Source organism: Chrysemys picta, chromosome 3 (assembly GCF_011386835.1).
Source record: "Chrysemys picta bellii isolate R12L10 chromosome 3, ASM1138683v2, whole genome shotgun sequence".
NCBI classification, from domain to species: domain Eukaryota; kingdom Metazoa; phylum Chordata; order Testudines; family Emydidae; genus Chrysemys; species Chrysemys picta.
In genome coordinates, this window is record NC_088793.1 from 188803842 (window position 1) to 188816886 (window position 13045).

Here is a 13045-nt window from a genome sequence, read left to right on the forward strand (position 1 = left end):
ATTGAGTTAGACTATTAGCAGTTTCTTGCTGACACACCACTTTAATGAGAGGTTTTATAGTTGAAGTGTGAAGGGTTAATATGGCAAGGAAAATGTGTAAGTCAATTATTCCAGGACTCATTGAAAAACAACTCTTTCAGTGTGGCAAACTTGAAAAAAAGAGAGTGTTAATATAACAGCCAAGTTTCCTAATCATATTTTTGTTTCTCAAGGTATTTGGGTTTAACAAGTTACTTGCTTGCAACTACAGCTGCTGCTTGATCCCATAGTAAAAGCATAATGATGTATTTGACATCAGAATCCATTGCCAAGGCATTTTGTGATGTCACAAATCTGACTGGTTCAAATGGGTGATGAAGAAGGATTTCTAAAGGGACTAATCCTGAAAACCTTATTCACATGAACAATACTTACTTTTGAGTGTGCATTCATCAGACCCAGACAGTTTGAAACAGGGTGAATAAAAATCCATTATTTAAAAAAAACTCTACAGAAATCAGATGTTCATATTTATATGTTATTATTTCTTTATTTTCTTCCCATTTTATAGTTTTAAATTGCTGGAGTGGACATCTTGCACTTGTTGCTTTGATTAGTTTCCTCTAACTGTTAGAAGAATTCAGATTTGTACATAGAGATTTTTCTATGAAGAAGTTTCACATTTAAAATGCCCGTCTTATGCTATAAAAGACACAACTGTGGCCTCTTTAATATCCTCACTGTGAAAACAGCACAAACAGAAACATAAAATCGATAAACAAGTAGCCTGTTCTATATTCACAGCTAACACCACCTTCTGATCCACTGAACTTTCCACAAGTCAAAAAAGCTGAAATGCTCTTGAAAATACCAACCTTGGTGCCTAAAGAAGGATTTAAATGCCTAACTTTTAAGCTTTTTAAAAAAATTCCATCTATGCATAAAAAAGTTCACAATGTTGTTAATAAAAATTTAGACTTTCAATACATTAACATTAAAGCAATTTTGTTTTGAAGTGACAAAGACTTTGTGCCACTAAGAGGGAAGTTTTTAATACAAATAAAATGATGGGTGGAATAGCCTAACTCCCTCTTTTTTTTTTTTTTTTTACCAGTTAGGTCTGATTTCTGACTCATCAATTTTAGTCCATTGATTTCTGGTCTACGCTGCTTTTGTTTAGCAAGCATCATCTTAACACTGTCTTTGAGTTCTATTAGCAGGTCTTTTTGTTTAGATTAATTCAGTTTTTCTGTTTCCCTCTTGCACCTTTGCCCATCCTCATTGATATTTATAAGTTATTGTGACATTTTATGAATTTTTATGAACCGAAGTTATAACTCAAGTTAACTTTGCAATGAAGACTGTCTGTATTGTGAAGAATTTGGGAAAAAATCTTTTTCAGCACAGTTTCTCAGAGGATTAGCACTGTTAGCCAGAGGGGTCCAGTGTGAGAAACCAAGAATGCTCCACCCTCCTGGCTGCTGGGCGATGGCAGGCTTCCCCCTAGAATTTGGCAAATGGATGCTGCTGAGGGCCCCCATTCACTTGTAATGGTTTTGCCTAGTAAGTGGTTGATTACGCTTGAGAACCCACTTCCTTCCCCAGTTACTAAATTAAACTTCCGTGTCCTCCCCAGTTTCTCCTTTGTTCTGCCTCTCCTTGCTGCCCCCTCTTACCAGTCCTTCATTTCTTCTTTCACAGATGATCCCTCACTCACTTCACAGTAGTCACACTCTCCACAACTCCCACTCACACCTACACGTGTCACATTCTCAGACTCACCCACACATGACTGTCATGCTCCCCTCCCACACACCCCAGTCACTCTCTCCACAACTTCCCTCATCAGCCCCTCTGCCAGCCACACTCTGCAAGACTCCCTTCCCCTCCACCACGCTCTCCAACTCCCCTTACTTTCCTACCCGAGCCACACACTCAAGAGACCACCTCCCCTGCACTGCCCCCTCACTGCCGCACTCCTCTGCTGCTAGGACTGGTTTACACTAAGGCTTACTACTACAGTCACTGAATAAACACAAGACCTCTCTTTAGCACAGGAGAGAATCTTTAAGAGGGAACTTTCAGAACATTTTGTGAAGTGCAAAACAGCAGAAGTCTCTGCAATGGATATCTCAGATATTTAAAGGAATGAAGTCCTTAAAAAACAACAAGAAGCAATCAGCCTGAATTCTCAAACTGGAGAATTCACTGAATGAAAACCTCCCAGTTTGTTTAACACTGGGTAAACCCACTAAGAGAAGCGAGACACACTGGTCACCCAATTACATTTGCTTGAGGAATTCCTTCACCACCACCACTCTCATGCATACACTCCTTCCTGTTTAATCTTATGCTGAAATTTGGACTTTTGCTTAAAGTGAAAGCTTTGCAAATTATTTGAAGTGGGGGGGAGGGGGTGTTAGTATAAAAAATTGGAAGCATAAAATTTTTGTTGCTAAAGGAGACACTATGTGGCTAAATTGAAGCTTAGAAAGAGATCTAACTGAGCTTCGTTTGACAGCTGCTGGATAAATTCCCTTGGAGATGGTTCTTCAGTTCCAGTTTTTAGGTTAGATTGAAAACAGGAAGAGAAGCTTGTCTAAAGACCAAATTGTCTACATAGAGTAGGAGACTGCGACTCAGGTGTTCTCATTTCCATTCTAATTCTGTCACTGTCTTGTGTGTGACCTCATAGCTTTTCTGGGCCTCAGTTTCCTCATCTGTAAAATGCTTCCCTACCCTTTGAAGTGCTTTAATATGAGTGGAGGAGAGAGAGACTTAGTAATTGCTATTAATTTTAGTTTTTACTGGCTAGTTGGCTTCTTAGATGCTTTTATGGTGATTGGCACTACATAAAATCATGAGAGAGTGTAGTTGCTGTAGTGAAATCCCATTGATAGTGTATAGGGCCAAATTCTGCCTTCAGAAAGGCGAGGTATCTCTCTTCAAAGGGGTCAGTTGTGACTTAACTTCATGTAGCCCTGTAGGGATGTAAAATCCTCACTTCACCCCCTGCACACAGTGCAGGACCTACATAGGCATGTGGGGAGAGCAGGGACTGCATGCCAGGTATTTTGCTCTTGCAAGTGAGGCGCAGGGAGTAGCTGGAGCCATCTATTTCCCCCACTTTGCACAAGTCTGGAGGCGAGGGGTGGAGTAAGTGGAATCTGGTAGTGGGCAGATGCAATGTAACTCTCAACCCCTGCTCTAAAGGGATTTTGGAGGAACTGTGTCTCAGAGAAGTTTCTTTCAGTCACAGTCTTTTGGGAGCTGTTCCCAAGGCAGTGCATCTACATGCCATCCCTTACGCAGGGCTGAGAGTAAACACTGAGTCTAGCCCTAAATCTGTATGAGCTGGCCGCATACATGAGCGGTCAGAATGCACCCATAGTTATTAGTGGGAATGTATGTGGCCTAGTGAGTGAAGTACAGTTTTTGATCATTAGGGCAATAGTTATAGTTGTATTTGTTAGAGAGGTAAAGGTTTAATTCTGTTCAGCAATATGTGCACACAACTTCTGTGTGAGTTACCAAGGGTACAACATGTCCCTTGGTAAATTTAAGCTGGTATTCTTAACATAGCCCTTTCTACACACTTTGCATTTCATAAAATCAGCACAAGGCCTTTTGGCAGCTTGGCACCTTCTGCCTCAGAAGTTTCCATGCACGTTAAGGTTAGATGCTGAGCTGCCTGCCCGTCAGTTCTAGAGTGGGTGGCTTCCACAAATCAACTTGATGTTATTGCTTCGGGTGGGAGGGAGGAGTCTGCTATTAATCAGGTATGGTGACATCTAACAAGCTGTACCTGCCTCATCTATACTTCTTTTCAATATGCCAAATAACCTTTCACTTTCCCTATGCAGTCTCATCACGAGAGAACTTCAGTCTTTAATCCCAAAATAATTTCACCTGATAGTGTATTGGTCCTTCTGGCAGCTTTAGGCCATGTCTACACTACTACTTATGTTCACAAAACTTATGTCGCTCATTGGTGTGAAAAAGCCACACACCTGAGCAACATAAGTTTCACCGGCATAAGTGCTGGTGTGGCCAGCGCTATGTCAGCGGGAGTGCTTCCCCTGACAACATAGCTACCGCCACTCGTTGAGGTGATTTTATTACGTCGATGGGAGAGCTCTCGCTCATCAGCATAGAGGAGCTACATGTGCGATCTTACAGCACTGCAGCTGCATCAGTAAAACTGTACAGCTGTAAACTCACTAGTGCAGACATGGCCTAAGTGTATCAGTAAAAAAGAAAGGTCTTGATTTTACCAGTGAGTTGGTTCACTTTTGTGCCAGGAACCTGGAATTACGCAGTGATGAATCAGGCCCAGAATTTTTGCAGTTTAATTTTACAGAAGCATGAAAAATGAGCTCTCCAGAGATGCATAATTCCATAGAACCCTACTCTTGGGGCTACATTTCTAGTGAGAGAATGGCACAGAACATTCCTTTCTGTCTGCTTATCTTGCCCCCATCACCGTAGTATCTGGGCATCTCACCTAAGTTAGTGGATTTATCCTAGCAACACCCTTGCAAGGTAGCAAAGCATTATTCTCCATTTAAGGATGGGGACTGAGTTATAGAAGGATTAGGGGTGGGATTTTCAAAAGAACATCACAGTGTAATTAAACAGATTTACCAAAGGTCATCCAGGGAGCCTTGCAGCAGACCAGAAACTGAACCCAGGTCCCCTAAGTCCTCCCAGGCCAGGCCTGGTCTTCACTACAAAGTTTTGTCAGCATAGCTTTGTCAGTCAGGGGTATTAAAAACATACCCCCAGTCTACATAGTTCTGTCAGCAAAAGCCTCAGTGTTGGTGCACTGTGCTGACAAGATGTTCTGTCAGTGTAGCTAATGTTCGTGGATGGATTGTGTTACAGTGCTGACAGAAAAACTCGTTCTGTCAACTTATGCTCTCCACTGGGTACTCTGCCAGTTTAGCTGTACCACCAGAGCATTTGTAGTGTAGACAAGGCCTTAGGGTATGCCCACACTTTAAGCTGGAAATGTAACTTTGGGTTCAGGAGACACTCCCACTAGTTCTGATTGAACTAGCTCACTAAAAATAGAGCAGCTCTAGCTGCAGGATGGGCTAGTTGCCCTGATTATGTACCTATCCGAGACCATAGGCATGTACTCAAGGTGGCTTGTCCTTCCTGCCACTGTGACTGTACTCTGAGCCAGCATGCTGAAAATAATCAGACCATTTTCCTCCAGCCTTCCTTGCCTTTGATGGCAGAGGAGCTCCTTGAGGATAACTGTGCTGTTCTCATCTTTTTAGAGCTTTCCCTTGATCACCCAACTACTTTTCTGTAGAGAATTATTCCAGATTCCATAGCTCCTGATTTTCAAGCAGAAGGCAGTAGCCAGGAGTGCTATTTTTCATCTACGCTTGGCAAAGAAATTGCAACCATTCCCCTCAGAAGCAGACATTGCCACAGGGATCCATGCCTGTGGATCACCTCCAGACTGGGGTACTGCAGTGTGCTCTACCCTGGGGCTACATCTGAATACCACCCAGAAACGAGTTTATACAGAGTGCAGCTGCCCACTTAGGGCCACTAGACTTCTTTTATATCAAGTTTGATGGGCACTTAATTTGAAGTAATTGATTGCCAAATAATTTGAGGTAGTTAACATATTTGTAAAGGCCCCCAGACATTTCTTTCAAGTCACAAACATTTTAAGTTTATCCTAAGGGCTAGTCTACACTTAAAACACTACAGTGGCATAGCAACACATAGTATAGCAACGGGTGGGGTTCTCACATCAGTGTAGCTAATCCACCTCCCCAAGAGACAGTAGCTGGGTCAATGGAAGAATTCTAGTGCTGTCTATACCAGCAGTTAGTTCAACTTAACTAAATTGCTCAGGAGTGTGGATTTTTCACACCCATGAGCAACGTAGCTGGGTAGACTTAACTTTTGAGCGTAGACCTGGCTTTAATCTGATCACATTGTTGTATTTGGTTTTCCCCACCCCCAAAAATCACTGGTGTTTCGAATTGGATTTTAAAGAGCGCTCAGCATTGGTCTAACTGCATTGGTCTAATGTTTGACTTCAGTAGGAGCAGAGTTAGTCCACTGTCGAATGCTTTTGGAAATGGTGCCCTCAAATTGCAGCATATAGATTTGAAATAGTGATTTGTAAATGTTCTCTTAAGATCTGTTACTTTTTAATAGTCCACCTACTACCGCTTCAAATTGAGCGTTCCATAATACTATTTACTGTTTCCAGGTAGCATAATTTTCCACCTTTCTTTTAAAAAGGGACAGACATTTGGAGGAACTAGTTGTGTCTGAAGCTTCACTACAGAGATGGAATTTAGAGCTCCCTGCTGAAGTCAATGGCTTTGGAACTTTCAGGAGTTATAGTTCCTTGTTAGTCTCCACCCTAGCTGCATGGATGCAGAAGTGGAGAGCTATTACAGGTTTTATTATTTTTGTCACAGATAAATAAGAATCTCTTTACAGCAGTTGTATCGAATATCTCTTGAAACGGGTAAGTATCACGGAAGTGACAAATTAATAGAAAAATCATTTATTAATGAGTGTAGACTCTTTCTTGTAGCAGATTGATCTTAAGCAGCTAACCATTTTCAGTGCTGCTGACTCCCACAATTTTATTGCAAGTCTCAGGATAGTTGATGTAACTTTTTTAATCCCCAGTGCCAGGAGTAAAGTGATAGGTGAGAATCTCTCTCTTATTTAAAAATGTAAGCTACATTTCTAGCTCTCATGATTGTAGACAAAAGTTTGACCCTAAATCCGGAAAGTAGATAAACAAAACCTTCAAATTTACTGTTTTTGAAATCTCATGATATTTAAGACAATCCCAAGATTTATTGAATACTTGGGGTTAGTAATGCAGCATTTTTTTTTCAAATTTATTCATTTAAAATTAAAAGTTGAATAGTTTTTTGTTTTCTTGTAGATTGTGAGCTGTTCTTGGTGAGAATTTGAATAGCATTGACCGGTTTTGATTGTATGTGGGTATATAGGTCACATGACTTTTTTGTTCTATGATTACATGAGTAACTCTGACAATCAAAAAGCAACAGAGGGTCCTGTGGCACTTTTAAGACTAACAAAAGTATTGGGAGCATAAGCTTTCGTGGGTAAGAACCTCACTTCTTCAGATGCAAGTTCAGACTAACACGGCTACCCCTCTGATACTCTGACAATCAAGTTTCTGATGCAAATAACTGCATTTTATGAATTCAAAATGTGCTTTCCATCAATATTCTTAGTTACTTAAAATCACTGTTTTCACAATCATTCCTTCATGTACATCTGTGTGCTAGAATAGTTACAGAAAGTGAACTCCTATGAGGTGTGAACTCAGCTGCAGTGAGACCAGGTTTTAATTAGAATGGACAGTCATAGGAAATTTGTTATGAAGTTGGGCCAGGCCTAGTTGTAAAACTCCTTTGGTTGGTTCCTGTGATGAGAATAAGGTGTGGTGCCATTTACAAACAGTGAGTTTAAAAGTAAGAAGAAGTTGAACTAAAGCCAAGAAATTAGGCTCTTTCTTTTATAAATATAAAGTTGTGCACAAGCATTTCTTACCATATCTGTGCTCATCAAACCCCAACATGCAATCAGTCCCCTGCTTTCTGAGCACTTCATGTGAGTACTCCCATTGACTACTTCAATGGGACTACTTGTGTGAGGCTCACACAAAGGGATCAGATTTTTTTTATCCTCTCTGCCACATGTTAGAGTGTTCAGCTATTTGGGATGGATCCTCAGCTGGGTTCCTTCAACACTGAAGTCACTGTAGCTACAGCAAACTACACCAGCTGAGGATCTGGCTTTTCATGTAGAATGAGTTACTGTCATTTTGGTTTATTTTTAAATAGTCTTTACTTAGAGCTTGACCCTGCCTCTATTGACGTCAACGACAAAACTCAGATTAGCTTCAGTGGGAGCAGGATCAGACTCTTAATTCTCACTCAGGTCAAAAATAAGGATTTGTTTTCTTTGGGGTTGTAATCTGTCCTCCACAGGTGAATGCTATTCCTGTTGACATTAACGAAAGCGGTGTGTTTTTATGCAAAGGTGGAATTTGGCCCATATATTTGGGTTGGGTTTTTTTTTTTTAATATTTTATCACAAGATGGAGTTAAAGCAAAAAAAGAGAACATGATTGCTACATAATATTCTGTTCATCTAGTAAGAAATGAAATTTAAAAATAGATAAGAGGAATCAGTCTTAACTGAACACTTCCTCTTTCAAATGGCCAATTTTTTTTTTAAATGTTAAATTACTTTTAAGAATATGGGAAACACAACACTGATGTCTCCAGTAAAAACTGTTCTTCAAATGGATTTCATATTTTGGAATTATTAGCCCATTGTACCCTTTCTGTATTTCAAGGTAATGAACAACTTGGTCAAGCGGATTGATTAGGAAGCAGTGAAAGTTTGAAAGCTCATTTATATCTTGGGAAAATACATTATTTGAACCCTACTATTAGCATATAAATTCCCACATAATCTAATACATTTTTGGAACTCTGGAGTTGCTTTAGGCGCTAATCTTGCAACTTCTTGTGCATGGGCAGACTGCTGCACCTGTGCAAACCAAAATGCATGATCGCGGCCTTAGTTTGTAGTAGAGGCCTCTGATCCACAGCTGTGGATCCAGCTTTGAGATGGTACGGTATCAGAAACCAGATCCAGATTGTCATGTCTGGCTCCATATATCTGCAATGAGCTAAACCACAGCAGATCCCAACACTGTCAAATCCACTGAGAAAGGTTTGTAATCTGGATAAAGTTTGATCCCACCTTTAGTTTAGTAATTTATGATCCAGGAGCTCTGGAATGAGCCTGGGAAACCCTCATCATCAGGGTCTGGGTTATCACCAAAGGCTAGTGCTGAAACGCCAACTTCAGTCCCTGAACCTGAATGCTACTGAGATGTCATTGCTTAAATTGTTGGGGAGCGGACGAGATACCAGAGACATTGGGACAGCTAATATGCCATTCCCTAAGACTCAGTCAAGAGGGAAAAAATTAAACATTTATATCAGCCAGGTAACGTCAAAAGGATGAGTGGACTTCATCTGTTAGGCCTGAGCTAGGTTGAGCAGCCACCTGTCCAATTAGAGAAAGGGGTTTGGGCTCAGAGATCCCATCTTTGCAACATACTGAATCATCCTAGCAGGAAACTGTCTTCAGGCCTAATTCTAGCAGCAGAAACAAACCAATAGTCATTCCCAAATATCTTTGTTTCCATTGTATTTCTACCAGAGCTTGTTGCAGAGGAGAGCAAATCCGTGTAAAAAAGTCTGGATAAACCTATAGGCACCACCCACTGCTCTCCAAGAGCCATACCAGTCTAGAGGAGAGACCACGAGCATTGTTGCAAGGAGGATCTTCCCCACTGCAGATTCTCTGGAGTGCACAAGTTTGGCATTGCCTTTCCCTGTAGATCTGAGCTCTGTAGATCTGAGCTCTGCAGGGTAGGGGGGCTATGCTTTCTGCCCCATCCAAAGCCCACAAATATCTTCCCATGAAGGTAGCATTTGGCAGAAACTCTACAAGGTGCACCTCCAAGTCATAGAATCATAGAATATCAGGTTTGGAAGGGACCTCAGTAGGTCATCTAATCCAACCCCCTGCTCAAAGCAGGACCAATTCCCAACTAAATCATCCCACCAGGGTTTTGTCAAGCCTACCTTAAAAACCTCTAAGGAAGGAGATTCCACCACCTCCCTAGGTAACCCATTCCAGTGCTTCACCACCCTCCTAGTGAAAAAGTTTTTCCTAATATCCAATGTAAACCTCCCCCACTGCAACTTGAGATCATGACTCCTTGTTCTGTCATCTGCTACCACTGAGAACAGTCTAGATCCATCCTCTTTGGAACCCCCTTTCAGGTAGTTGAAAGCAGCTATCAAATCCCCCCTCATTCTTCTCTTCTGTAGATTAAACAATCCCAGTTCCTTCAGCCTCCTGAGTCCTCTTGCCTACTCCTGTTGGTTTGACCTTGGAGAGACCAAATCAGCATTGAGTCTGTGTTAGCCAACTAGACATAATTGTATTGTAGGGGTCCCCTATGCCCAGGCCCAGCTCTGCCAGCTGTGTCACCTTCACAGCAGCCCCAGCTGCAGGTGCATTCTGGGGCAGAGTGATGGCAAGTTGATGTGGCGTTGGAGGAGGATGATTAGGGAGTGACATGGCTGCGGTGGACATGCATTGCAGAGATTGTGCTTGTGCAAAGCCCCTTGAGCTGTTGAAGCATTTAGCAATTGAGCTCAGCCCTGAGGACTGCCCTTGTCATGTATACCTTCTACAGGGTAGGTTGCAGTACTGCTACTAACAGGTCAGGCATCCATACCAGATCCTCGCCTCGACTGGGGCAGCACCGATCCCTGCAGCCTCTGAATAGGGAGATGTAAGCTGCCTCCTATCTGTTCCTGGCCCAGCATCCAGCCCCTAGATCTAGGTAAGGGGAGTTGGGCGGGAAGTACTAACACTGTGTGTTCAGGTGCAGGTTATCTGAGATAGTCTGAGCACAGAAAATGCAGTTTACAGGGTGAAATGGTACCAGTGACAAAACCTGCTTCACAAAGACCCTGTTTTGTTAAATTAAAAAGTCTGCTACTAATGTATATTGTGCTTTTGAAACTTTACCTTAGACTGTCTGATAAATTAGCTGGGCCTGATCCTGCACTCTTTACACTGACAAAACTCTGTCAGGAGAGGATCTGCCCAGGTAAGGACACCAGGTTTGGATCCAACATTTTTAAAGCTGTAAAGGGGCTATTTTTTAACTTTCAACTCCCGGTGCATTTATAGATAAATATCCCATGTTTAAAATGAAAGATCAAATTTATTTTTAAAACTGAGATCTGGAGGGACTGAGATATTCAAATAACAATTGCAAATGAAAAATGCAGAGGAACCCCTTTTGAATTTGCTGCATGTACTATTTCAATAATACCAAAATGAAAAAAAAATCTCACCAGAGTGGGTGGGTGTCACCTCCTACTCTTCGTGGGGGCGGACACCAAAATGGTGATGCAAGTGTTTGACGTTTATCAGTACAGTGTGGTCACTGGGTGTTTTTTTTTTTTTTGGGGGGGGGGGGGGGAGGGGGGGGTTGGTCCAAGCATTGTTTCAAGCTTCACTCTTGACATCTCCAGTACTAAGGTGGTAATGAAATTTGTAGGAGGTTTTTGGAGGATGGGTGAACTGGAAGAATTATTATGGTCTGCTGATACTGCAGGCATTTGGTTTGTGATTCTTTGAATGGCTAAATGAGACCATAAAACTGTTCTCAGGCTAACAATAGGTTTGGAAGAGAGAAAAGCTTCTTTAAATAGCTCTTTGATGGGACCTCCCATTCTAATAAATGAAATCAGATTATCTTTCTTTTCTGTGGTGTCATTTAAAAAAAACCCTAGTAGATAACTTAATTCTAGACTTTAAAAGAGAATATCATCAAATTCAGATAACTGTTTTTTCTAGCATCAATTTTTTTTTTTTACAGTAAGCTAACAATAGATGAGGTCATAAATATCTGAAGTACGATATGTCCCAGTGTGAGATTTTTGAAAATTAAAATGACGTAGAAGGCTGGACAAAACTAAAATGCTAGGCATGGGTTATATGATGTCTCAGTTTACACTGGGGAAAAGTGTATGAACAAAATTCCCTACAGGGATTTACTTCTTGTGTCATCTAAATGTACCACTATGTGATACGTAGTTGCTATTCCCAAAGATACAGAACAGACTCAAATCAGCAGAAATGCATCTTCTTTTTTCAGTTAAAATATGGTTCCCAATAATTGTACCTGTCAGTGGGGGCAAGGAGGTTTTGTTTTGTTTTTTTAATAACGAGAGGTATTAACAGGCATTTTTAGAGCCAAATCTTGGTTTTTGTAGCTAGAGGAACACCGGGAATGGGGCAAGAACAGAGGTGGTGCCCTGAGGCATTGTAGGCACAGAGACTGCTGTTTTGGTGATTCCCCCTCCCCCCCCCCCCCCCGGATGTTTATTTTCTTCTCACATCCTAAGAAGAAAATAACCTAACATTGTGCAGAATCCCCCAGCATTGTCTATTGGCAGGCCGTTGGGACCCAAGGCCTCCTACGCATTAGAAGAATTGTGCTAAGGCAAAATTGTCAATGTTCTCATCTTGACTACGCATGAGGGGTGGTGGGGGAGAAGAGGGTGGGTGGGAGAGAGAAAATGGAGGCAATGAGAGAGAGAGAATAGGGAGGGATCTGGAAAAAAGAGGGAGAAACAAGATGGGGAAACCCTAAAGCAGAGAAGGACTTGAGGAAGAGCTTGGAGAGAATGAATAAAGACTTTGAAGGGGAGAACTGGAAGAGGTCGCGGGGAGGGAATGAACAACTGCAGGTGAGACAATGGCACTTGTCCCCACTGCAGACCCAGGTGCAGATCCCTCACAAACAGGGGAGCCCCCAAAAGGTTGGGAACCATTATTTTGGTATGTGTTGCATTGCCTTGAGCATTTGCTGGCTAAACAACTGGGTCTAAACATTGGCTGCCTCCTGTTCAGAGTGCACTGTGGTGGGGGGAGACAGGCGCCGTCCCTAGTGCTTGCTTGCTCTCCTCAAGGGCAGCTGCCGAGAGGCAGCCACAGTTTGGCCCATCACATTTAATCCAAGAGGCAGCTTGGGTGAATAACACACTTTCATTGCAGCAGCCTTGGGCTTTGTAACTGAAGGAGTAAGGGTTAAAGGCTACTGTTCCACATGCAAGGGATTGATACGTACAGCTCCTGCGGGAGTTAGTGAGTGTCACAGGTGAATCCTCCATGCATTGGTGGCATTATTGCTTCTACCAGCAGAGATTCACCCCAATTTCTTTAAGTGTGATTGCTGCTTCTGTGTGATAACTTACTCTGCCATCTCTCTTCATCTTCCAGTGCCCGAAGAACAGCTGCTCAATGTTGATGAGTATGACCTCAATGTCGTGAGACTCTGCTTTCAGGTATTCCTCCCTGATGAACATGGCAATTGCGTGATACCACTTCCTCCCGTCATCTCCAACCCTATTTATGATAACCGTAAGTATCCCAC

General features: G+C 42.0%; 1 protein-coding gene across 3 annotated transcripts in view; it reads left to right on the forward strand.

Annotated features, from left to right (window-relative positions):
* Positions 1–13045, forward strand: part of REL (REL proto-oncogene, NF-kB subunit) — a 49607-nt gene that overhangs the window by 25046 nt on the left and 11516 nt on the right. For all 3 annotated transcript variants that reach the window (XM_065589638.1, XM_065589639.1, XM_005305650.5), the window contains exon 5: positions 12892–13032. In XM_065589638.1, the coding sequence (XP_065445710.1) occupies positions 12892–13032 (141 nt within the window). The remainder of the gene's footprint in view (positions 1–12891; positions 13033–13045) is intronic.